This window comes from Nothoprocta perdicaria, unplaced genomic scaffold, assembly GCF_003342845.1.
Source record: "Nothoprocta perdicaria isolate Ctin4 unplaced genomic scaffold, notPer1 scaffold_506, whole genome shotgun sequence".
NCBI classification, from domain to species: domain Eukaryota; kingdom Metazoa; phylum Chordata; class Aves; order Tinamiformes; family Tinamidae; genus Nothoprocta; species Nothoprocta perdicaria.
In genome coordinates this window covers 74,963-101,898 of record NW_020455762.1, presented here as the reverse complement: position 1 = coordinate 101,898, position 26,936 = coordinate 74,963, and the positions used below count along the sequence as shown (strand labels likewise).

At 47.5% G+C, this 26,936-nt stretch overlaps 1 protein-coding gene across 1 annotated transcript; it reads right to left on the bottom strand.

Annotated features, from left to right (window-relative positions):
- On the bottom strand, positions 1–26,935 carry ALPK1 (alpha kinase 1). The gene is made up of 15 exons (XM_026048026.1): positions 26,923–26,935; positions 26,426–26,658; positions 21,121–21,275; positions 11,008–11,206; positions 9,311–9,370; positions 8,573–8,659; positions 7,792–7,868; positions 6,866–6,961; positions 6,236–6,340; positions 4,940–5,874; positions 3,948–4,342; positions 3,272–3,425; positions 1,807–1,969; positions 669–855; positions 1–450 (listed from the first exon to the last, which is right to left on the bottom strand). Exons 1-15 carry the CDS (start codon positions 26,928–26,930, stop codon positions 254–256), a joined length of 3,051 nt encoding a protein of 1,016 aa, XP_025903811.1. The 5' UTR covers positions 26,931–26,935; the 3' UTR covers positions 1–253.
- Position 26,936: the final 1 nt, after the last annotated feature.

The window sequence follows — 26,936 nt, the reverse complement described above, 5'->3', positions numbered from 1 at the left end:
GTTAATTCTTATAGATGGGTATAAAAACATTAAAAACATATAAAAACAGTTCAGATTGTACACAAGATGGTATTACGAGCCTGGACATGAAGATCAGACCTTCCCCAGGCTTGCCCAGGTACCAACTGACAGGTATCACACAGTACTGCCTCAGCAGCTCTGTTCTCACAGACTCAAAGCATTCCTCAACGTGTGCAGGAGAAAACATGGTCCGTTTTCTGGGCCATTTTCTGCTGGACTGTCTTCTGTGAGTCTACACTGGTGGCTCTATCACGGGCCTCGTTAAAGAAAGGCGACGACAGATCTCATTGCACTCCACGTGTTGATTATTGAAGAAGTAATAAATTCCTCTCTTCCCAAAGTTGGCGTGTGAAACATCCTTGCGATTAAGAGAATGAATCTGGGGGTCTGTGAGGTAAATGAGGCCTTTCCCGTTACCTGTCACCCAGCCTGCAGAGGAAAGGACACACCTTGGTATCAAACAGCACAGTCTTTGTATTACTGTGCTCAGCTCTGTCTGCTTGGACAGCAATAGCACTGCACAAGCCAAGAGCGTATCTGCACACAGCCCCTTCACTTTGGGTCATTTACAGAGGATTTGCCCTTTGCACAGCATATTCTGGAACATGAGAGACTATGCAAAATGTGAAACTCTCTGCAATACAAACCTTGTAGATCAACAACAACATCTGTTCCCTTGGAGAACTCATAGCAGAAGTGGCCATAGGCCAGCCCGTACTGCGTGGCTTTGTACTCGTTCTTTACTACCTTGGTGTTATTAGAGAGCTTCACAAACTCTCCAAGCATGTAGGGCTCCACACTCACACATCCTTTTATGCTTCTGTCTTCCAGTATCTGAAAAGAGTTTTAATCTTAGTTATCCAAGCAGGGAAGGGAAAACAAGGATGCTAAATCTCTACAAACTGCATTTTGTTTTTCTCCTCCTACAACTTTCCATCAAAAATAGAAAAAGGTATATTTATCCTACTGCTGAGTCAAGAAACACATGTTTACAAGAGGAGTTCACATCTAACTAGAGCAATGGCAATACGATATACAACGTGAAATCATCCTGGAAGGCCAGACTCTGTTAGCGGTAAATTCTACCAATGTCCATTTTTTTCAGCAAACTGGAAATATGCTTCAGGGGATTATGTCTAAAGACCAAGCTAGAAAGGTGAAAAGGCTACTCACGGGTAAACTTGTATCTGCTTTATCTTAAATGTGCAAATAATCAGCAGTTTTTCTATTTAATTATTAATTTCTTTGTACAAAGACTTGAGAATGGATGCCAGGTTCTCATCATTATTAGCCAGTGGCACAAGTCAGATCTAGTGCCTGACTGCCTAGCAGAGATAGCAACATGCACATCATGCTGTAGCGTACACACTATTATTGAAACAATTAATTCTGCTCTGTGCAACATACAGAGAGAAACTATTTACCTCTCTGCACTTGAAAAAATAATTAAAAAAATTAAAAAATAAGATAGAATATTACCCTAAAAGGTACATAATGAATATTTCCGTGAAGAATATAGGAGTACTGGATCCCACTTTCCCATGCTGGGCAGTGCGCCCCATTTAATCATGCCTGTTTTACCTGGAAAAGATGCATGTAGACGCATCTACATGACATCTACATTAGCTCATCTGAAACGAGCTAATGCAATTAGCTGGTAAGATCATATGAATTATAATGTGCCAGCTAGAGGTGGCCTAAGAATTGGTATTTTAAATCAAAATCAATTTACAACCTTCTTTATATATCAATTCCCTTGTATCATGCTCCAGAGAGAGCTCTTACCAGGAGTACTGCAGAAGGGATATAGAAGATTTGCGTGGGGATCTTTTGCTCGTACAGCCTCTTGTTGAACTCTGTCACGTAGTACTGGGCAGTCATCTGTCGTTCCACGTCACTGAAATGATGAAGCAGCCCCTTTTCTTCCTTATATTCTTTCCCAACGTACCTAAACAAACAGACAGGTGTTTGGTGTAGCCAGATTTGCAGCAGACTGTGATTGTGAAGCCCTCATAGGTAAACAGAAAAATCACAGCAAGGCAGAGCCCGGCTGCTTCCAGGCAAATCCAACTGTTGGGTGTGTCATTTAAAGCATCAGCAACTAAAATTATGGKTTTTTTTTCTCTTAGAGGCATAATATGCTGTAAAGACTAATTAGATGCTAGGATTGCTTTCCTAACACTGAGCATGTTTAAAGAAGACCACTCCTCCTGACGCTGGTGGGCCACCTAAGTCAGAAATACTAAAAATAGCATTCTTAACCTGTACTAATTCATAAGCCCTCTCCAGCAGCAACCCAAACTCTGCGAGCAGCAACGAGCACAGCCTCCCCAGCACAAGGGACTGGTACTGTCTGCTCCTCACCAGTCCCCACCAGCTCGAGCCCGGCACCAGCTTCCCCCAGTTGGCCGCTGCAGAGCTGCCGTTGTGCCGCTACGACCAGAGCAAATGCTGGAGTCCACATGGGAAGATGAAGGCAACAAACGAGCTCATTCCGGCTACGAGAGCCCCTGTGCTTGTGCCCTCTTGAGTAACACTAATTGCTAAATCTCCTACCCGTGAGGAGGATGAAAGAGGCTTCTTTTATGCAAAAGCCCACTCTGAAATCTCTGTCGGGTTAACTGCTGTCAATTTGGGCAACACTCTCTTAAACACCAAGTTTATTTTAAATTAAGGGTGCCTTGTTTGAATGTATGGCAATATCAGAGACAGGAATGCTCTAGCACAAAGCCAGAGGTCAAATAAACAGAGGTGTCACTTAAGCTCCCATGCAATTATCCCAGCATGGAGGAAGGTGAAGTCAGGYCTAAGAGATGTAACGACAAGACAGACACTAACACGGCTGCCAGAAGAAAATAAGGAAGCAGCCTGTTCTTCCCAAAATGCAAAAGCAGAGAGGTAAGTGGGGTGGTAGGAAGAACTAGTGTAGCAAAGACTGATAAAATATCCAGGAGTTTTGGAAAAGCATAACACACATATGCTTCAAAATATCAGCCAAAGCCTAACTGAGTGCAAGCTAAGATAAAGGAAAAGTCTTCTCCTAATGTGATTCCTGTAGTTCCCCTAGAACAAACTTACAGTCTTCCAAAATCAGTGGGTAAGGCCTGCTGTGCAACAAGGCACTGGGCTGACTGAATGACAGGCACCAGTCTTACCAGTCTTACCGAATTCTTACCAGACAGGTTTCATTCATATTTAGACAGAATCAGCACGGGTAAACATTTGGTTTCAGGACCTGTTCGAACAGTACCTTCCCAAGATCTCCTCTTGATGCAGGAAGTGTATCCAAAATGCACTTCTCTGTTGGCCTTYCTTTGCCACGTTGAGGTAGTCCCCAATAAATACAGCTGTTTCCTGGCCTGTCCAGAGGCCTGATTTCCTTGAGTATTTCAAAAGAAGTGCAGCTRCAACAAGAAAAMAAAAGAAAACAAAAAACACACAGGTAAAATGCACAAAGTCTTTCACAGGGCTGTTCTGTACCTGCGCTGAGGGACCAAACATGAGTGCTGAGGAGCTAAGKTATCCGGGCTCCTCTGAAGGCTTAGTGGGCTATAAAATATATACTAAGAGATACTGAGGTGCAGAATTGGATGTTGTACAATCAAGGGGGGAAAAAAATCACTCCAAAATCCMAACAACTAGAAGGGCTGAAACATTCAGGAAGGATGTGGTCCCAAGGAGGTACCCACTGTGTGCAGGGATGCTGCAGATGCCCAAGGCCCCAGGGAGATGGCTCTGGGGAACCTGTGGCTGGGATGTAAAAGGCTAAGGAGTAGCAGAAAAAGGTTGGAGGGAATGTGCTTCCACTATTGCTAAAATATTTGCACAAAAACAATAAATAAATAAAAAAAAGACTCCTAACAGATAGTGATTTACACTAAAAAGCCTGGGTCGAGACCATAGTGCCTGTCGTTGTGCAAACTTACAGTGTGCTTTCTGAAGCTGTTTAGCCTTAAAGCTCCCCGTGTGCAGCAGTCTCTGGACCAGCCAGCCGTGCTCGGCCCCGGCGAGCAGCCTGCAGTAATCGTCGTCCCGCAGCAGCYGTGCGCCCACAGCTTCGCCCCCGGCTTCCCTGCCCCCGAGCGGGCTCGGACATGGACACGGACACGGAGACGCGCTCCCGGGGCTGCTCCTGGACAGCTCGGCCGGGCTGCGCCCCGGGCCCAGGTGCGAGGCAGACCYGTGCACCCCATGCCCCCTATTCTGAGGCTTTTCCTCCTCTTCCTCGGTGGTAGCACAGCTGAAGTGCTCCGATATGGACACCCTTCCTGCCGAGGCCGGGGCTGCCGGCGCGCTGGCAGCGGGCCGATGCTCCGGAGGGCTTTTTGCKGGAGAACAGCACGTGAAGTTACCAGCGCTGGGGACATCAAGGTCAGAGGCGCTTTCTGTTTCTGCCTCGGGGTCCACTTGGGGCACGCGGAGCCACCTGCTTCCCGCCGCAGCACCGGCTCCGGCACCGGCTCCGGTACCGACACCAGCTCCGGCACCGGCTCCGGCACCGACACCAGCAGCGGCTCCGGTACCGGCTCCGGCACCGACACCAGCAGCGGCTCCGGTACCGGCTCCGGTGTCCGCGCTGCCCGCGGGCCCTGCGCGGGGGCCGCCCCGCTCGCCGCTGTCCGCGGTGCTGCAGGCGGGCCCGGCCCGGCCCGGCCGCTCCCGGCAGCAGGAGCAGCAGGAGCAGCAGGAGCAGGAGCGGGAGCAGGAGCGGGAGCGGGAGCAGGAGCGGGAGCAGGAGCGGGAGCAGGAGCAGGAGCAGGAGGGTCCCTCCCTGCTGGCCGGGCCGCTGCAGCCTCTCGGGCCCCGCTGCTCCCCGCAGGCGGCAGCGCTCGGCGCAGGGCTCCGCGCGCGGCGCTGGTGCTGGTGCCGGTGCTGGTGCCGGTGCTGCTGGAGGGGCGACGCGCGGGGGCCGCCCGGCGCAGCAGGGTGCAGGGCCTCGGCGCTGCAGCGCAGCTCCTCCCAGCTCGAGGAGCAGCTCGACCTGGACACCTTGCACCAAGAGTTCTCCCACGTCGACGTCGGTGTCCGGCTCCCCTTTCCCCAGCTGCTGCAAACGCCCTTTTCCTCACTGATCTCTCCTTCTAAAGGCTCCATCTCCTCAAAGGAGTTGGTTCTCACATCGGAGCCAGTGTGTTTGTTCCTTGTTTGGCCACGGAGTCGCTCCGGGCTACCTGTGGTTTCTGATGCAGGACGTCTCTTGGCAGTGTCCTTGCCCTTCCCCACCGTTTCCTCAGTGGTACACATGGTGTCGATGCCTTTTGTTTCTGTTTTGAAGGTTGTGATGCAGGCTCCCATTCTGGCTTCTCCTGGCGCGGTCTCATGAATCCTGCAAGTCTTTTCAAACACTTCACACACCGACAGGTGATACTGCGAATGCAGTGCAAGGATCTTCTCAAAGTTTGCTTCCCCTCGAAGGGTAAGGTTTTCCACGGCGCCTTTGTAACTGTCCGGAACGTAGGACCTGGCGTCAGAATTAGGGAAGTTTCGGACCTGCAAGCCCTTCTTGACAGATGCGACCAGAGCCATGATCCCTCTGGCRAGTGCTCCCCTGTCTCCATCCTCTGCGGCTGAAGCGCTGTACGCGTCCAGCTTCCCCATGGCTTCCTTACAGAGCTGACCCATGTCACGGAGCTTCCCGCTCTCCCCATAGAGCCACCGATGCACCCTTGTGAGGCAGAAAGCAGCCTTAATGAAGCTATGGAGCTCCTGCTTGCTGGTGACAGGGCTGCTCTCATCCTTGGTGAGGAGGCCGATCTCGAAGGCCTCCTTTGCTTCACACAAGTAGAACGTTCTCCTTGCCGAGGGACAGTCCCTGGAGTGGCTGTAGGACAGCAAACACGTCCCACGGATGTTCTGCAGGGAGGAAAGACTTAAGGTCAWTAAGTCCGATTCTCTGTTGCAAATAAACAAAAGGAGAAGAAAATCTATTTCCTTCCTTCATAAAGACAAACTGAGGCAAATATTGGCTTTGGGCTGCCTGCTGCTGTATTTCCARCAGGAAATCATCTTACTTGTTTTCCTTTTAAATGCCCATCTTTCTCTGTTTAGCTTCAGACTGGAGTTCTGTATAATGTGTAGCATCACACGTAACACAGATARGAACATCCTGACCAATGCAGTGTTTGAAAGCTGGATCTAGATCTGAATTTATTAACCTGGACTCTTCTCTTCCACAAAGGACTGGTCTCTGAGAACGGGGAGGCATCACACTTACCACTGCTGTGAGCACGAAGAGCGGGGTGTACTGGCTGTAGGCTGCTGCCAGCTTGCAGGCCTCTGCAGCTGATAATAAACGATGGCTGAACTCTCCAAGGAGGCGCTGGTAAGATGGAAAAAGAAACAAAAAACAGAGAGGGCAAAGCTCAGCTCCGAGGCTTTTTTTCCCAAGGGAAGACTCTACATGAGGCCAGAGGGATCTGTAGGTTTGCTAAGCTCTCTGACACCTTCAAATCTTTTGAGACCTCCAATCTTACAAAACAACAGCCAGGTCTGTTGCGATTTTCTGTTCTGCAGGTATCTTTTTACTCAGCTGCACTATACACGTGCCACACTGCTGGTCAATAAAGATGCTATAGTTTTTCTATTAACTAATGCATATATTTATATTACATTTTATATGAATGCAAGCGTACACACACAAAAAGTAAGTATTTTTAATATGTCTTTTCTAAAACAAACTGCTTTTCCTACGTAGTTGCTAATGAGCTTTTCCCAGGGGAGCAGTGGAGCTCTCTTCAGCCTCTCAGCAAAGGAGAAGAGCTGGAGAACAAACTAACTGTGCATAGATTTGGAACCACTACAGAAAATTCAGCTGAAGAACCTGCAGACAAATATCAAATCTTACCAGGTCAATCTCAGCATCGGTTTTAAAACGGACATAATCTTTCTCATTCATGGAAGCAAAGATGTCTGCCAAAATACCCAAGGAAGTAGCAATTCCCTGAAAAAGAAACGGAAGAATAAGGTAGAGCTTTTCCTCGCATTTTGATTTTTGGTGCTCATAATATGTTAGATGCTATTTATRACACATCATAAAAAAGCTCTTAATTTAATTAATATGAAGCCAAATGAGAAGAGAGGTCTTCTTCCATCTCATGCTTTTATTTATTTAGGTTGTGGGAAATGCAGGGTGATGACACATGTGAGGCTTCATGAAGGTCAGTTATCCAGACTAAAAATATATCTAGGTTGGAACACAAACTTGAATAGCACTGGATTTCCCTTAGCAATTTTTCCCTGGTGCTTTTTGTGATGATAGTCTTGTGAGATTACCAAAACTTGCAATAAATCCTGGCTAATCTCATCGGAAGAGAGTCTCAAATCTGATTCCACTCTTTTGTGGAAAAGACTATAGCAAATCAGAAACAGTGTTTAAAAACTCACTACTACATCCCAATCTTCCTAACAAGTCCAAAGTGAAGATGTATAGGAAGATGATAGAAGTAATAATGATGATTATGTGTAGCCTATGAAAACAAGTCATTTCGGGGATGAAACTTTTTCCTATTTCAAAACAAACAATCAGAGTTTAACAAATGTCAAGAACTTCCTGTGTATTCATAGTGTATATACACACACATACACACAGACACACACACACACATATATATACATTCACCGTGTATGATAAAGACAGCAGCTGGAATATTTTTCCTGAATGTTAACCTGGTCTGTAGCACATAACAGTTGAAACATTATTTCTAAAATATRTGACTGAAGCAAAGGGATTTTTTGATGGTCAAGGATATCCATAATGAAAAGGCATCCTACCTTTTTATCTGGTTGAGGAAGTTTGAAATATCCCACAATTGATGCCCAGATCAACTGTGCTGCCTCATACCACATCCCTGAAACAAAGCAGAAAAATAGTCACTAAAGCAGCTAACTGCTACAGATGGCTTTCAGTGGGCAAGGCAGTCCCCGGAAGAGCATAAAACCATAACACGGCACTTTTTGCTTTAGTAAGAGCGAACATTTACTTGCTTACTTCAGCTTTTGGTGTCCATAAACACATATTGTGTTCATAAAAGACCTCAGCTCAACAGTCACTGAGAAGAAGGGTCACACCAAAACACCATAAAATTAAGGTTTTAGATCTCAAGCACTAAACCACAAAAACATAAGTTCATCATACTCAAAAGCTAGGGAGTTTCTTGTATATGCAGAGGAAACCACTGCAGTGTACTTATTAGAAGCTACTACTTGCCTTTGGGAATAGAAATTTTTGAAAAAAAAAAAAAAAAGATTAGCAAATATGGAATAGCATAGGAAAATATGGAATAACATTTGAAAATATTCCTTGACTTCTCGTCTGACTGGTTAAAAAAGAAGAAAAAAAGTGATTTCTAAAATATGGGTTCTAGGTAAATGGCTGGAGATCTTCAAGCAGATGTGTACAGCTCATACTCCATATCTGTGTTATGGACACCAGGCAGAAGTTTTGCATAAGCTAAAACGTTGGCATATGACATGCATATCATTTAGAGTGTTGACTGCGAAGAAAGAAAAACAGCAAAACCTTTGAACAGATGCTTGTGAAAAAGAATCTTACCCAGCTTTTGCAGAATCTGTCCTCTGATTTGTAAGCAGACTGACTGAACAAGAGTCCTATCACTTTCCTTAGCATATCGCCATGTACCTGCAAAGCACTGAAAAGTTTAGTAGAGTACAAACGGTGGTGTTGTCACCTTAAGCCTCTAAGGGTTACCTAAACCCCAGTAAAGTACTGGGATTTTTTTCATTGAATTCAACCGGGTGAGACAAGGCCTTAGAGGCAGACAGATGACAAAAGGGACAGAAGGAAGACAACAAGACAGATACAGAAGCACACAGCTTGAATGACAGATACACAGAGCAACACAAAAACAGTGTTGCTTTTCTGTGAGATCACAAAAAGTCATTTTATACAAATATTATACAGAGACATATTAAAATCAATTAAAAGAATGAATATGGAAATATCTTTGTTATCATTACTATATACAGGAGAGCACAATACATAATTTTAATCATTGATAAAGCATGCTTTCTTTTCAAATATCAGAAACTCATAGGGTGATCATCAATACAAGATAAACAAGAGAAGATACATTAATTATGGAAGTCTTAAAACAGAAAGTTTAAGTTTCCACAATTTAGCTAAGAAAGGTGATGACAGAGAGAGGTAGAATATAATGAGTCATTACTGAGGTCTGCCTGGCCTTATTTGAAACTCGTGTGATTATTATTGTTAGTATAAAAAACCCCATCACAATAACAGTTATGAAATTRGCAAAGATGAAATACATACCTGTTGCTCCATTGTCATTAATAAGGCTGCTTAAGATATACTCAGCTTTTAGAAGTTTGCCTCATAGAAAAAAATAGAAAATTAATAATGTAAAAATGCATCATGCAACATGATTTGAAGAAACACACTGATCTGTGAAATCCTCCTGTAAATTCTATTTGTCTTCCCATCACTCTCATTGTGTCACACAGAAAGTTTATTCTAAACTTTCCATTCCAACACGCACTGTTAGATTTTAACTCATGGTCAGAATTCTATTTTATATCTGCGGTTTTGAATACACAAAAATATCATATAAAAAAAGCTGAGGAGGTAGCTGTTTCTAGCTAGACACTTACTTTAGAAAATCCCATGAGGAAGCCTGTTTTTATACCTTCTGCACGCTGAGATCACTTGCACACACATTTGTTTCTGTGCATACTTCTATCTGCTTATATGCTATATTCTGTAATAACGTGGTAGCACAGTAAGATATAACTACATGTGTGTATACACACACACACACACACACACATATAAATATATATTTTACTTAACGCTGTATATTCCTGGAAGAGCACTTAGCCTTTAAATGGGAGAAAAGCTTCCTCTAGTCGGGCCCTGATATCTCTGCTGAATTTCTGTGCATGCTGTTCGTATTCTACCACGAGGCCTCAGTAAAGGAATGCAAGAAGCACAGAATTTATAATCAAAAAAGTCAACATAACTGGATGCAACAAAAGATGGGCTTCTGCATTTCAGCTGCTTGCCATAGGCTCCAAGTGTGTGATGTGTTTTCATTGCATGCTTCATGGCCTGAATCACCCATGGCAGGCTTGAGGGGCTGCAGGAAATGCCTAACGACTAATTTGATCAGTTTTATTCGTGTTGAACCCTGCTTTTTGTCATGATTGTCCAACTGAATTCAACAAGACTGATCCAATAGCAGAGAACTGTAAATGCTGGCCAAACCAGCCCATAAATTGGATGTGCCAGTACCTTAATACCATGGTAATGGGTGCACTGCAAATCCAGAGTCACAAATAAAAATGGCTRCAAAGGGAACTAATAGTTCTCACAATTTATGCAAATAAAATACCCCTAATCTGTGTTTTTCAAACAAAATCTGTTTGACTTTGTTCAAAGGCACAAGASAAAGACCGACAGAAATTCTTCCAGGTGCTGTCCATGTTATAGGAACGATGGGCATGATATTCTTCGCTAAATCAAATTTTATCAATTTGCAAGGTGCATTGTTTGCATAGCCAAGTGGGACTTCTGAAGGGAAAAGAAAAAAAAAACAAAAAGCAGCTGGGACAGTGCAGAGAAAATGCCAGGATTCTAATTTACTTTTTAAACACCGTTGGGCAGAAGTATAGCAATTCATATACCCCTGTTTGAAAYCAGCAGGGAAGATTTGTTAAGGAACAAAGGCCCCAATTAGTATTTTCCACCCCCTTTCACAATTCCCTCTGCCGCTTTGGGCTCCGACACCCTTTATCCCGGTGCCTTTGTGCCGGCGAGAGGAGCCGGGAGGGCTCGGGGGGCCGGCAGCGCTCGACGCCACGGCACCAGGGCTGCGCACACGTGTGTGTGTGTGTGTGTGTGTGTGTGTGTGTGTGTGTCACCCCTGCAAAGGGACAACGCATCGTCCCCACAGTCTAGCAGCTCCTAGCTGGGGGGCCCGGGAGGGCCGGGAGCGCGCGGAGCGGCGCTACCTGCGCTGGCGGCGAGGCGGGCCTGGCGGATGAGGAGCTGCGGGCCGAGCGGCGTGGCGGGCCGCAGCCGGTGGAGCCGCCGCGCGAGCCGCAGCAGCTCCCGCGACGCGTCCAGCCAGTAGAGGAAGCGGTCGAGCAGGAACACGAGGGCCGCCGCCGTCACGCAGTCCCGCGCCGCGATGGAGGCCTTCAAGTGAGCCTGCACAGAGCGCCGAGACGCGGGTCGGACCTCTGGCAAACCCAGCGGGGAAAGGATCCGCTGGCTGCTTACGGAAAACACGCGGGTTGAAGAAATACCTTAAAAATACCTCATACAGGACTTGCTATTATCTCTGATTATGACTAATTCAGTCCCATTTTTAGTTTCAAGACAGGAGGGGTGCAGCTGTTTTGCTAGCACTTTAGGCTTCACTCCTGTTTGGCTGGTGTCTACGCATTTTGTGTGGTATCTGGAACCATATAATTTGCTGCTCTGTTAACAAATTTAAATGACGCCCAACCAATTAGTAGCATTAACAACAACTAGTTCAAAGGGAATAAGAAACTGGAAAGACTGGAAATGGTCACGAGAGCCATTCTSCTAGGTTAAGCTATCCCTAGAGAAATGGGGAATGACCACTCCTTCCGTATGGCATAAGGCACAACCAGAAAATGTATTTTCAAACCATTTCTCAAAATGAGTCTTCTCTGAATATGCCTGAATATGCAGATGTCTACATTGATTTACCAGTGATTTATCGCTGCTGCTGATGAGCGGGGGCTCCCACTAACCTCAGCGGGAATAGGACATTGGAGTTCCAGCCTTCCTTTTCTGCTTTTCCTCAGAATCACCCTGGCAAATGAGGGACTCCCAGGGTCCTGTTGCTCCCTGTGGGACCAGGCCCTAAATGCCAACAACCAGCGTTAATGCAGCATTAAGGCTGCAGGAYCAAACGCTCCTTTGTACGCCACAAAGGAGCAAACAGGGCAGGAGTCCAATGTTTTCCCTGTGCAGGTCGTATTTGAGGATCTGCAGATGTGCACTAGCCCCCTCGGTCCCGGCTCCGCGGCGGAGCCTCGGGAGCGAGCCGAGGCGTCAGGCAGAGGCRCGCGGCAGCGTGTGCCGAGGGCAGGGGGGCCGGCACACGGCCCCGCGCACATCCGCGAATCCCTAGGGATGCCTGTTAGGATGGAAGCGAAACACCTCTGTGATGCAGCCGCTCTCACGGGGCGCGATGAGCAACCCGCAGCAGTGACTGGAGCCTTCCCGTTTGCATGCCACGTCAAAATCTCCCTGTGACGCAGAAGACAGGCTGAACAAGAACGTGAAATGACRCCCTTGAACTGCTGCCTCTTAAACAGGTCCTCTCTTACACGCTCGCTGCAAGGCCTGAAGAAAGCCTGGGTGTGGAGGAGAGGCTCTCRGCCCTGGAAACACCGCAGAGGGCTGCAGGGACAGCCGAGCTCCGCGAGGGAGGCTCCGGTGCTGGGCACCGTGACGATGCCACGGCCTTCCACAGCCTCACAGGGTCCGCGCAGCTCCTGCCCTTCTGCCTCCCAGCTCCACCGGGAGACAGCAATAGTAATGCACTGTTTTGGAGTACGCAAATCACAAGAGGAAAAAACAACCAAATGAACAAAAAAACCCCACCTTGAACCCTATCAAGTCTTTTCATGAAAAAAAAAAATACGTGTCTYTATCTTCTTGATGTCAGTGAGTAACTCCAGCGACAAGAGACTTCAAGAAAGGAGGGAGAATCAGCCCCTCTGCACCATCAAAAACCCAATATTGGTGAGAAAACCCTAATTTGCTTCCAGACCACAGCGCCCTCAGTGACAGCCAGGTTCAGCTTGTTTTTCAGCAGACAAACCACTGTGCAGCCTACAGTAGGAATCATCACAGCCTGATCAAACAACATTTACTGGCTTCAAAAGCACGGAGCCCTTGGAGGCGCAGGAGAAAGCCTGTTTCGGAAGGTTAGAAGAGCCTGCAATACATGCACGCACACAGGACTGCGTCACTGATCTGCAGCGAGTATTTGCTGGCTTGTTTGCCCTTCAGCGAGGCCGATTTGTACAAATTTCCTTTTCTTTTTTTTTTTTTTCCCCAAGCCCAAGTTGAGTTTTCTGAGAGGATGGCACTTGAAAAGGATGCCTGGAGCCCCGTGCGCAGCAGCGCTGCTTGTGCCCACTGACAATGGAGGAATCCCCCTCTCCAAGCACCTGTAAACTGACACTGCAAACTATCCATTCCAAATGCTCATGAACAGGCCATATATTTAAGCACAGAGCATCGCCTAATCTATTTTTTTTCCTCCCCTTCTTCCTTTAATAGATTGGAGCACAAAAGCCTGAGAGAGGGTGACCTACCAAACAAAAGGGCCTTTGAGTCCCTAGGAAAAGTAGACTTGGAGGAGGATGGAAGGAATCCAAGTGGCCCTATTATTTCCACTTGCACTAATTAGACATTTTTCTGTCAGCTATTGAGCACTGCTGAGAGGCCAAACTCACTGAATTCATTTCTAAAGTGTTTACAGAAGTTTGCATCTGTTTGTGTCTCTTCAGGAGGAAAATAAGCACTTCAATAGCATTGTGGAAAATCTAAACGAAGCATCCTATTCTGAAGGGCTTGGCAGCCTTGCAGCTGCATAATTTAACTCTCTGCTCAATGCTGAAACCTCTTGTGTCCCTCTCCAAAACCAAATGGACACAAAATGTAGAAAAGTCAAGCCAGGGAGAGAAACTCTGCTATTTTTTTTTACAAAAAAGGCAGGGCCGCATGCTGTGTGGCACACAGAAACACGGCTCGGTGTCACTCCCCGCAATTACGTCCCGTGTTGCGAGCAGCACACCGAGAAATTAATACCCGCTTCTTTCATTCGCTGCCAAACTGTGTGACTGCAGAATTCCTGCGCACCGCCAGACAATGCCGTGTCGCGCTGGGCACGCACACGAAACACGCGCAGAGAGCCTCCCCTCGCCACGTCCCAGTGCAGCGCGCGAGGATCCAGCACGGCTCTCCGTCACCCGGCGCAGACCCAGGGAAGCTCCAAGCACTTCCAAGAGGCAGCAGCCTCRCTGAGCACAGTCAGAGACCCAGCCCCGCTCGCCACATAGGGGCACTTTGTTCCACGCAGCGGGCTCRCACAGTAACCAGATTTACTCACTTTCTTTATCATTTTAAAGCTGATGTGCACACATCTACGCGGAGCGAGAGCTACGTGCACACTTGGTTTTAACATCTGTGTCCACGGTGTGGAATGCATATGTCTAATTGAGTTTACGGCACAAAGGGAACCTCGCGGCTGGGAAGCGGAATCAGGTGGTGACAGAATTAAATTTGCACGAGATTTCTACACACGGACCATTGGGGAAAATGCAAAGCAGCCTTGAGTGAAGGGTTTGTCCTTAATGGCCATGAGTGGGAGGGTGTGCTGTTTGCATGGTTCCCTGCATTAGTGCTTTAGCTCCTCCTCACACCGCGCCTGAAGTTTGGGTCTCAGCTTTGGGTTCAAAGCCAYGATGCCTCCTTTGCATTGACAATGGGGGCCGCTCCCCAGAGAGGGCAGCAGCTCGAACCGGAGCCATCTGGCACTAGAACTGGCAGGAAAGCGTCAAAGGGAAATTATTGGTGCATAGTAAATGAGGCTGAGGAGGAGGGGAAGAAAATAGGGGAAATCTTTATGTGGCAGCTGATGTAAGAGGAATTACAAGCACAAATAAATGAAATATTGATTTAATCCACTCTCTCTGCCTTCTTTATAAAGCGCAGATCCCATAGGCAAACCTCACACACAGCGGGCAGACTGGGGAGGGTCTCCCTTGGAAAGACGCCTCTGCAAGCGGTAAGGTTAGAAAGCAGGGGGCAGAAATCATTYAGTTTGCAGAGTGTGACCACAGCTTGGCAGGCAGGTGAAAATGAGCAAATACCATAGCTCAAACTTAGGCCATATTTGTCTTAAATTTACTTGCAACTGAAGTTTAAAAATATTAAAAAAAAACCCAAAACACAACCACAAAAGCAGTCAGTCAACAAAGAAATTCTAATTCTGTGCGCTGGGCGGGAGTTTCAATGGCATATATTTCCAGGTGCCTTAGTTCTCTCTCTCTCAGGATCTCTCCCTAGTTAGCACATCACTGAAATACATGAACCCGAACAAATTGCTCACTTTTTTTCCTACATTCGTCCCCTGTCGGATTAAATGCACAGTCAAAACACCAACGGATTTAGCTGGAGTCTCACCCTTTTACCCCACGCACTGTTAGCAAAGCCTGCATTTCCAAGAGACCAAATCTGCTGTCACTGCACGGGACTTCTCTATCAATCTCTGCCTTTCAGCTGGCAATCAGTGCGCACTCTACAAATAACAATGAATTAAGCCTCCTACCATCTCTGTGATGGGGAAAAGAAAGCGTGTCCGCAACGCACAGATGGATAGGCTTGAAATGCAGGGCCGTCAAGTCCCCCAGCAAACAGTCGTGGCCTCAGGAATAAGAGGATTCCGGACACTCACCTCTGCTCGGATCAGAGGAGAACACAATTTGATGGCTTGAGCTTCTGAAACTGTTCATTAGCTCAAATTATTCATTCTCAAAGCAATGGAAAGCTGGGGGGGTTATTCAATGAAAGCARCATTCAGTCCATTATTAGCCATTCAAAATACCATAGAAAACGCCAGTTTTTGCAACCAAACAAATTTCCTTTACCAAGTGAGAAAGCAATACAGTACTAGCAATCCCTGCTTTTATTGATAACCTTTCCCTTTTTTCTTCCATTTTAACTTGCGAGTGCCTTAGTTTTATCACTATCAGTATGTCCCATTTGCTGTTCTAAGCTTGCACTCTCCCGTTCAAGGATTCTCCCTTTCCTCTCGGCAAGGAGTGGAGCGTCTGCAGAGCCCGTGGCACGCCCCAAACCTTGCCAGGATGGCAAGAGTCTCCCGTAGCCCTGCATGAGAAGGAAAGTACCATTCCTGACCATACTGCTCTTTTCATGCAGATCTCAATGCTGCTTGCAGGCAGAAGCAGTAATGCGAGCACAGCTACCCACGGGTGCAAGTGAAAACCATGTGCGTGATGAGCCTGAGCGGTGCCAGCAGGGAGCAAAGTGGCGGGCACCTCAGCTCACTGAACAGCAGCATTTTGGGGAAGGACAGAAACAGAGTAATTTAAAGCGCTAAGAAAACTCCTTTAGCGGGCATTTCTGCCAAGGCAGCAGGGATTTGGGGGACTGTCATCTCCAAGAGTCCCTCACTTTTGTTTGTTACCCAGGATAGGTACAATAAGCAATTTTTGGCCCTAAGACTTGCCAAAGTCTTGTCAGTTGGTTGTTAAAATACTATGTTAAAGTGAGTATTTTAATACTTAAAAATAGCTACATGCCAGTGGTAATTCTGTCTGATGCAACAAGCAGCATCTGAGTAAAGGAAATCCTAGCTATAAACAAGATGAACATCCCTCTCGGTATCTAGTATTGGACGTCACATTTTTCGCTTGCTGCTGCATATACAAATTCTGCCGTACATTCTCCACACAGGTGAGCCACCGAGGATGGCCGAGCGCTTTTCAGCGCTGCAGGCTGGCGACATCAAAGCAGTCCCCCTGGGCCAAGCCGTGGAGCTGCCCTCCAACGTAGGGGGACGAATAACGTGAGGCTTCCCATGGGCGCAGTGCCACCACCTGCCGCGACTCACCGAGCGGGTCCCTGCTCTTCTCCCGCACACGTAGGACCTCATCTCTGCTATTTGTCATGGAAAAGCCCTGACCTGTCAAGGATCAGCCCAGCACAGGGGAGGCTGTGAATTCCCCCTGTGCCGAATCCGGCCCGCAGCTCTCCGTTACGCCACTCTCCATTTCACCGGGATCACCCAAGGAGAGCTCTCATGGAGCAGGTAGCAAAAGGTCATCCCAAACAACCGAGACCCCAGGGCTAAGATACAGGACCTCAATTGTCCTGTTACCACACCAACAGGTACAAGGCAGAGAAAATTAAATCCTCAGCCCCTTCTTTATTTCCTTTTCAAAGGCTCCCAGCTCTCAAGTGCCGCACACACCTCAGGCTAGTTGGGGCACTTCCCTCAGCAGCGTTTCCCTAATGATAATCCATCAGCACGCAATTAGCTAACRCCCCCGCAGCCCTGCGTCTTCTATTCTCTCCAGCGTCCCCAGTAACTTCAATGAGACCCTGCACAGACACGGCCAGAAGCGCCTGCCCAGCTCGGCCRTGAGGCGGGCGCCATGAGGTGGGCGCCACGACATGGCGGGCACCATGACATGACATGGCGGGCGCGTTGTGAGGGCGCCTGCCCGGCCGCAGACCCCCACAGACTGCCTCAGCGCACAGGCCGCCCTCGCCCGCACATTTAAGGTCCTTTAACTAGCCCACTTAACCATGCTAACTGTTTCCCTCAGTGTCTTTGCATGGGCAAGGCCTTATTTGATGAGAACGTCCAAGGTCTCACCTGGCTTTTGCGCTGGCACCGTTCCTGCCCCAGCACGGCCTGGTCTGTGGCTGAACGCCCGCACCAGCCACAGCAGCTATCGATACCTATGSGAAGAGCTAAGTGAAGTCCTACAGCGTTAGGGTGGGTTTCAGCATGGGTCCCGATCTTGCAAAAAACCCCAGAACCTTGAATGAGTAATCCCACGTGAGAAGCTAACACACAGGAGGCTGTCAGAGAGGGCTCACGAGAGGGTTTGCCAGACCACAGCCCATGTGGACATGGGCAGGTTGCCCTCTGTTGGCTGGTTATACAGCAGAAAGCCRCTTGTACCACATCCCATTCCAGAGATCTTCAGGAAGGGGAACCACTGGAAGCCTCTGTTTGGGAGGCTTCATTAGAAGTCGTAATTCTGAGGAACATGTGGGTTTTAAGAGAGAAAAAGTAATCCCTCTGCACTGATATTTCTCAGCATGGTCSTGTGACAATGCTGGTTTTGCTTTGACTTGTTAATAAAACAAGTCAACAAATCAAATCCTAGTGTTTCCAAGTTTTTGCTTTGTTAGCAAATACTGGTTATCATCCTTTGGATCTCTGCGCAAATCTCCACCAAATGGAAGACGTGACGGGGAAGGAGCTGCCCAATTGAGTAGCAGGCAAAAAAAAAAAAAAAAAAATTGTACAAGATGCAAAGATCTCAGAAAACGATAAGTACTTGTTTGCACCAAGTATTACTACAAATCTGCTGTTTTCCAGTCCCTAAGAGGTGTGGTAATTTCTTGTACCAGAGAGAAAACGGAGACAAAACTGTGCTCATATTGCCACCCTCTGCTCTGAGCTCTTCTCCATGAGGTAGTGTGACTCACTGGACTCAGGCTGCAATGAGGATCAAAGAAACTCTGGTTTCACGGTCCCTTCCCTTTGCTCCTTTGCCTCTTCTCAGTGTTTTCACCATGCCTTCCTAGCACTGTAGTCAGCATGCAGAAGTAATGATCCCATGGCAAGGAGGAGCCCTTTAAAAGGATGCAGGTGCAGGTGGCTTTGCCTTCCTGATGTGTCCAACTAGCGTGCAGCCGCCAGCAACGGGCATCCCACTTTTTAAAGTGCGACACTAAGGCAAACCCTTGAAGCCAAAGCCTAATCCGCTTACTCCCTGCGCTGGTCTCCTGGAGCTTTTCAGGCTACTCACCGAGTAAAACATCCTCATCACGAGCACTGGTAGCCAGATCTGGCCCCTCATAACAGCGCCAGTGTGTTATGGTAATGAAGTGCCTTTCATTCATGGATCTCAAAGCACTTTTAAAATGTAATGAATTACGGTTTATGAGCTTATTCTAAGCATGGCAAATTAAAATAAACAGAAGAAAAATTTTAAAGGTTTTTCTGAACAATAAGTCAACAAAGACTTATTTTTGCTTTCAGGAATTAAATTATCCCTCTGCCCCTCAAACCAAAACAAAAAAGAAGAAAAAAGTTGTTCAGACTTTTATCTTTCCTCATCACACTGTAATCACTTCTCTTCAGACTCATTTCTCCCKCCCAGCTTTTTATTCAAAGCACTGAAGCAGTCTTTGCTCTGCCTTGAAATTTTATTAAAAAAAAAAGGGAGGGGAATGGATGAAGGGGAAAAAAATCCCTTTTCCTGACTAATACTAATAATACAGGTCAAAATGTCAGTCTATCTACCCTTAAATGGAAAACAAAAAAAAAGGTTTTCCTTTTTTTCCCATGGTACAATAGCGCTGGAGTATAAATTACCAATGAAGATGAAATAATACTTCAAAGCACACGGGGAAAGGCAGCACAATGTTTACAAAGTATTTTCGCCYGCATGATGAAACATTGAAGACAACGGTAACCAATGGACTTCAGGGGGTGTTGGTGAATAGTCTAAAACTAGCATGCGGTAGGATTTTAGGTCGCTATAGTCTACGACCCCATGATATGCTTTGTTTAACAAGGGCAGCTGCAGTTATCAACAGATGTTTCAGCAATAAATAATTGGTATCATCTCAGAAAAGATCCATCTACCTGGGGAGAGGGCATAATGCTGGAAACACTGCTCCACTATTACAGCCACATTAATCTCCCATCTATCCAGGTCTCTCGGGGAGTTTACTGCAGGTGCTTATCCTGGGAGAGAGCAGACAAATGCTCCAAAGTTAGTGTGCTGTGTGGGCATTGTAAAGGAGGTCAACCACCACCATAAATTTCTGTCTAAGGCCACACACACCAAAGAGAAGAAGAAAATAAATACCCAAGAAGAGTCCCGTCCCGTCCCCCCTCGCCCCCAACCACTGCATTGAGAATTCCAGCAACGTATGATGCTGGCGAGGGGATGCAGGCAATGGAGTATCTGCTTCGTGGAAATCACARCCTCGTCATCCACTTTTCTGTGGGACTTCTCATTGCTGCTCTGTCCTCAAACAAACAACTTATTTTGGCAGGGTTCTCACTGAAACAAGCAAAATCTCATGCCCCCTCCATGTAGTTAACGGTGGTTTTGCAGCCTGATTTCTGTGGGGTCAGCTCCTGCCCTGGCCCCCTGCTTTCAGGGCCAGATTGCCCCTTCCCACGAGCAACGTGACTGCTTCAGCTTGGGACATGCACTATAGTAAGTGCAAAAAAAATTAAACACTTCCTCTTTAGTCTATGTCTGTCCTGCTCAAGGGACGCTCTTTAGGCTAGGTATCACATTCACTACTGAAAAGGGACTCCTCTATCTGCTATGTCACGTCTGACACCTGAGAAAACTAGAAAAACAAAAAGCAATCCAGCACTTCTTCCTGCTTTCTCATCTTAAACTCCTCCACTTTCACGGTGGGTTCCCCCAGAACAATTTGGATTCTGCAACTCCTTACTCAGAYAAGCCTTCTTTAGCCATACGAGAAGCTGCATAAGTAAATTCTTAGCTTTCCTCCCTTTGGCCACGTTAGGTGCCCAAAGGGATCCTATTAAATTGTTTTCTTAAAAAGCAGGTGTTCAATTATGCAAACCCTACTAAGACAAATAATCCTCACTTCCCATAGCAATCTTAAATTTAAAAATRCAGAATTCTGTTCAAAAATGTTAATTTCTAAAGCTTTACGCAAGCCTTTCACACTTTAGTTTTATTTCAACATCAGGTCTGCAGAAAGAGGTAAACATTCACTTCTGCTGAGCGCCAGCTGCCCCGTCTCACGTGGCGTTGTCCGTGCCCTAGGAGCCACATGGCTGAGGCACCASCAGCCCAGCAGCGAGGCAGAGCTCCAGCTGATTTTGCACCCTTGGCATTAGCTGGTGGCTGGGAGCTGCACTTGGTCTCCTCCTGTTCCCGCAGGACGTGCTCAAGGGAGGCAGAGATAAGGTGTCTTGCGAGGAGCAAATCACACACTTTGATTCCTAACAGCTTCAGTGGAGAAGTCTGCAGTGATCAGGACCTCCTGGCTCCCTCTCTCCCCTCACCAGCCCTTGGACCTGCCTTTGCCTGAGCACTGTAACAAATGAAAGCCCCGTCTCTCGCTTTGGCCCTTTGGCCCCTTCCTTGGCCATGGGGGCACCCGGGCCTGCCAACCAAGCACATCGCTGCTACAGCAAGTGTGCAGCAAAGAGAGAGGTCTCTGAAATAATCCCCGTGTTGCCTGCTCGGGCTTTGTGCCCGCGGAAGCGCCTCAGCCGTGCGGGTTTTAGGGAAGGAGGGGGGTGAGGTCCATACCAGTAACTCTGGGAGCCTCGCGCTGATCATATCTTGCAGGTTTGTTTTGTCTTCTGGGCCCACGTCTTGTTTGTACTGCCACTTCTCCGGCACAAAGGGCCACTTCATCTCCTTTGCCTCCTCAAGGAGGGTCCTCAGCTCGCGGGGAAGCAAAGCTGCGAAGGTCAAAGTGCAGGTGAAGGCCTTGCGTGCACTCAGCCACAAGTGTTATGATACAGCACCACCCCTGCAAAAAGCATCCCCCCTTCCTCCCTGGAGCCTTTTCACCACTGCCACGAGCTGTCAGCTCTTGCCAGCGGCRGGAAGGAAAGGTTGCCTGTCATCAATTACCCTACTCCGCTCTGCCCTCCAGGTAAATTGGTGCCCTGAGCCATTAGGGAGGTTTTCAGGTGGAAGGAGCAGGGCCCCGTGGCTGCCTGGGCATGAAGAGCTGCTCTCGGCAGGCGCGAGGARGCTTCTTCCCCGGCGCGACAGAGGTTTCTCGGCACAGCAGGCAGAGGCAACGGCCTTGAGACCCACCCTGCTTCTGCCCAGGGCAGTACCGAGGACCTCTTGCAAGCGTTAAAAGCCACATCCAAACTGGGAGATAAACCTGAATGCTACACAGCAATYAGCCAAGGCCTAAAGAGATGCAATGAGTAATGACAATGTGTTCTTGAGAACTTGTTTTTTTTGACTAAATTATCAGTCAAACAATTACTGGCCTGAGTTCCTGAATATGCTCTTGCAAAAGTAACTCTAGATTACAGCACTTACCTTAGAAGTACCAGAAAGGCTGCCTCTGTGTCCATAAGAAAAGGCTTAGGCCCTGTGTCTGGGAACCGATGCTGTGTTTTCTACAGGTGCACGGCAGGCACCAGCTAAAGCTACACCACCCGTGCATGACATTCCCTCATCCACTCTACCTCTGCGTGATGCAGCTTCCTTGATGCTACAGTAACTCAGTACTTGGCACTGGCTGAGCCTGAGTTTCKGCACTTTGCTCCCAGTTTGTAACAGCCATAATAAAGAGGCCCCAGGCGCCGGGCAGCCCTGGCCCCGGTGCCCTCCCAATCCCGGGGTACTCAAATAGCCAGTACAGAGCCACAAGGACAACCCCCGTCCTCCTGCCTTCACCAGAGGGTTTCCAAACGTCACAAAGCACAGCTCACCTCCCAACTGGAAAGCAAAGCACAGTCTACCGTTTGACATCTCTGTGCTAAGTGAAAAGTCGGGGTGGATTTTGCTAAGTGAAAAGTGCTCCCAGCTCCCATGCCCTTCACTTGGGATGCCCGGTGTTTAATCCTCCAGGGAGTTGCTGAAGCTCACCAGGCAAAAGCACAACTTTGCATTTACCTTAGGCTGCCCTGTGGCCACTGCCTGTCCACAAATCCTGCTCTCTCCCTGGGTCTGGCTCTTGGTGTCTGCCAGCACTAACCATCACCTGGCTGCAGCAGCAGCAAGTCCAGCTGGAAACCCACCTTGCAAAACAAAATGATTAGTCTCAGTTCGATCTCCAAACAGATCCTACTAAGGATGCAATTGCTGGTAAGAACACACAGCTGGAGATCAGGGCCTGAATTTGTTCCCTCCTTTCAAACAGTAGCTCACTTTTCATTTTCCTTAAAAAGCAGTGAAGCCACAGCCTCAGTGCACTGTGCTAACCACTAGGCTAGGCAGGCTCTCTGGGCAATAAAAGTGGATTAACATGGATTATTGACCAGATGGGGGTAATGGTGATCATCAGCTGCAGATCTGGCCCCTTCTGGCCATTAATCCCTAGAAAATGCCTACTCAGAGACCATCAGTGTTTTAACGAGGTAATGCAATAAATGTATTATTATGTATTTGTAAATGAATCCTTTATGGACAAGAAACTACACTACATACAAATTCTATATTGTGCTTGTACTGCAGCACATTCACTGTTTTTTTTCCTAGGGAAAAGTAGAAAGCCTGACACCTAGGGCCTTATTTTCAAAAAATTGCCTTAAAAACCATACCACATTTTCCAACTCCATTTCTCTCACTTGTTGCTGCCGTCCTGGACCCGCTTCCCTGTCAACATCACTACAGTTTCAGGGACAACCGTGTTTCCCTGCTTCCGGAAGGTGTGCCTGGAGCGGCTCAGCCCTCCCTGGCGCACAGAGGACAAGCACGTGGAAAGGTGGCCGAGCGGAGGAGCTGGAGGGGACGGGGGGCTGCAACGTGAGCSCCTAGCCTCACAATCCCAGCAATTCCTGCAGTAGGGCAGCCCCACAAGAATCACTGCAGGAGCAGGGATGCTCACCTGATGCCAAGGAACACGAAACAAGAGGGTTTCTTTTACCCTACATAGGGTGGTCAGGGGGTGTTAATACCTGAAGACTGACTTTCCCTCAAGCTTCTACAGTGGAAGATGAGGGATGCCTGAAGGTGACCAAAGCAAGCACCTCTAATAATGTTTCCCTGCATGACCCAATGGGACTGATGTTTTAGGGGAAAAAAAAAAATCAATCCAGAGACACAGAAATGGGATATTTACATAGAAAACCTTTCTGTCTTATTTTCTCCTTTCTTCTTTTGTCTTTCCCAACAGAARCTCACATGTACTTCAATAAAACTAAAATAGGAAAAAATGTCAAGAAAACCAAAATCCATGGGATGAGGCAAATACTGATATTCTCTCATAAATGTATTACTGCTGTCTCCCTGCTCCTTTATTCCCCATCTTATCCTTAGACTATCATCTTATGTGATGCACCAAAGAACAAAGAATATGGCCAAATTCTTCAATACTGAACTTTTAATTTTACAGAGTCATCTTTAGCAGTTATCACTGCTGAGGTACTTAATAAAGGGATCTGCAGTAACATTTTTAGGAAGGATGTGGTGAGCTGGAAGCCTTTCGTTGTCTATCGGACGGGACCTTTATATGAACCTAGTGAGCTGCAGCTTCAGACTCTGCTGTGGTGTGTAGTAGTCAACACATGGAAATAAACACGATTAATGTGTTAATTACAATACGCTGTTGTGATATAAGAACATCCACTAGAGCCTCACAAAATAGGCTGTGAGATAGCTATTATGGCTTTGACCAAAACCCAGCTCCCTGAAGAAGAGATTATAACTGATAGATGTTATCTGTGTAAGCAATGTAAATCCACTAATTAATAGGGGTTGAAAGGGAGATGAACCCACAGAGGGGTTAGCTTGAAAGATTTGTTAAAAAAAAAAAAAAAAAAAAATCCGGACCAATCTAATACCCATTCTGTCTCCTAAAATAAAGCGAGATGCGGGTTTGCTCCTCCTCTCCCCTCTCCCCCCTATTGATATGTATTTGGCTTTCAGTCCTTCCCGTGCTTGCGGCCAGGCTAACAAAGCCCGGGCCTGGGCAGGGGGAGGAGCAGAAAGCCCCCGGCCGCTGGTGCAAAGCGAGTGCCCCCGGCCCGCGCGGCTCCCAGAAGTGACCCTGCACTAATGCCCTGCTGCGGGAGGCGCGTGTGGGCCCGACGGGGCCGTTGCAGCCCAAGCCGCTCGTTACCGCCGCGCACAAGCCACCTGCCAGGGGCTCCGGAGCCGCCCGGCGCCCCTGGACCACAGCCGGTACCGGTACCAGGCCCGCCGGTGCCCCCGGACCACAGTCGGTACCGGTACTGGTCCCGCTCCCGCCGTCCCGGCTCTGGGCCGGCTCGGGCAAGGGCGCCCCGGGAAGGCCAGCGCCTCATGCTCTGATCTCCCATTTCCTGGAGCGCTTTACCTGAAGGACCATGCCTAATTCGGTGATTATAAGGGCGCTGATTTACCTTATCTGGAACTAAACTGATTATTTCTCATACTCTGTGGTATTTAATAAGAGCAAAGGAAGGAGGAAGGTGGCGGGGGAAAGAAAGGCACTACCTGATTAGGAGTTCAAGAGCCTGTTCTAAAGGGCGATAATAAAGCTTGAAAGAATTTGGGATGAGAAAACAAAGTACCTTTTGTTGAAAACAAAGAAAAGAAGAGACAAATCTTCCAGTATCCATAGCAGAAACCTATACGGCAGCCTCTATCACAAACAGGCTCAAGAGCAGGCTCGGGCGCCTCAGCCGGGGACCGCTGACCTCCCAGCGAGAACAAGGATGCTCGCAAAGCCCTCCTCTCAACAGCTCTCCTCTCCGAGACAAAAGACTTCAAAAATCAAATTAACATTATGGCCAAGTCGCTCAAGCAGAGCAAACCCAAACAGTACTAACACTAAACTGAAAAAAACGGACAGATTGTAAAGATTTACTACTAAGCAAAACCAGCAAGTACAACTGAGTATTTGCAGGGTTTTTTTTTTCCTCAGTGCCTTCTTTTTTCCCCTTCTTAAAAACTTGACTGTTATCCTTTGCTCTATCTCCTCTAGCTGCTGAAGTATTTTTAATTTTTTCCAGTGCTCATAACTTCCCCTGCTTGTACAGAAACAGTATAATTCAAGCAACTTGAGCAATTCAAGCATGCCTTTTATTTTGTGAGTGAAAAACCTGTGACAATTCAGTCGGATAGCCCTCTGAAAATCTGATTATAGAGAAAACTGAACCAACTGTATTACACCTTTTCACCACTAACATGAACTGGAATTCCACTGGAGATGACAAGGCACAGAAAAATTTAAAAATCCAAATTAATACCAAGTAAATACTAGTTGTGGGTTTTTTTTTTTTTTAGTTTGGTTTGTTTTTCCCATTAAAACAAGCAAAGAATTTTTTAATTGTAGCCTTCAAAAAACACTTCACCCTTTCCTGGATATTTATTCCAGCCATTAGCTGGCATGGATTTCCCTTTCAAGAGGGATTTTGCAAGTTTTTCCTCTGGACACCACTTACAGAGGTCACGCGCATTTTACAAGATAAAGATTCAGGCAATGAGCTCTTTAATATATCAGGAGAAGCTGACAAACAGAAAACGCCCTCCCCCCGGTTCCTATGAAAAGAGAGGAAATATGTGCTCTTATTCACAAGTTGCATCCTTTTTCTTTCTCTCTCTCTCTCTTTTTTTTTTTTTTTTTTTTTTAATAACTGAAATTTATGTGCATCAGCAAACTTTCGGGCATTGTTCTTCCCCAACTAAACTGCTCCTTACAGCCTCATGTTTACTGAAGCCTAAAATTAGAACTGACAGCAATTCACTGCAACAAAGTGGGCTTCTCTCCCGGCCRGCCTGCAGCCCACATCCCATTCAGGGCCTACAAATCCAGTCGTCTCTTGACACTCATCTGCCCGGGGAAGAAAAAYAGGGCAGGGCTGAGGCTTGGTCACCGCAGCTCCGAGGCGCAGAGCAGCCTGCTCCTGGCTCCTGGTGCCTCTCCTCGGGGCCTCCTCACCTTCGCTCCGCYGGAATTCCCGCTTGTCTTCCTCACGCGGCTCTGACGTGGCCGACAGGAGCGTGTCCAGGGCCTGCTGGCACTCCTGCAGCAGCCTGGCCACCATGTTCTGGTTGTTCATGAAGCCCGATCCTGCTCCGCTGTGAACGGGGTGTCCCCGGGGGTGCAGTGATCGATTACGTGGGGGAAGGCGCGGATTCCAAATGAAAAGGATCCCTTCGAGGCCGAGGTATCTGCTGGACAAAAGAGGGAGAAAATGATTAACTAAAGTATCATCAATTATCTGAAAGGTTCAAGCAGGGAGAAATAATAGAGGAAATACATGAAAATCCATGACAGCCGCCGAGGACTGTATTAGAGGAGTGGGTGACATCTCCGGGGTGCCAGAGAGAAAGGACTTGCTGTTCAGTGGAGCTGGGAGGTGACTAGCTGGGGTGGGCTTCCCACCTCRGAGGCTTGTGCTATCAAGTACTTCCAGCACGGTCCCAGTCACCGACCTTTGCATGCTCCA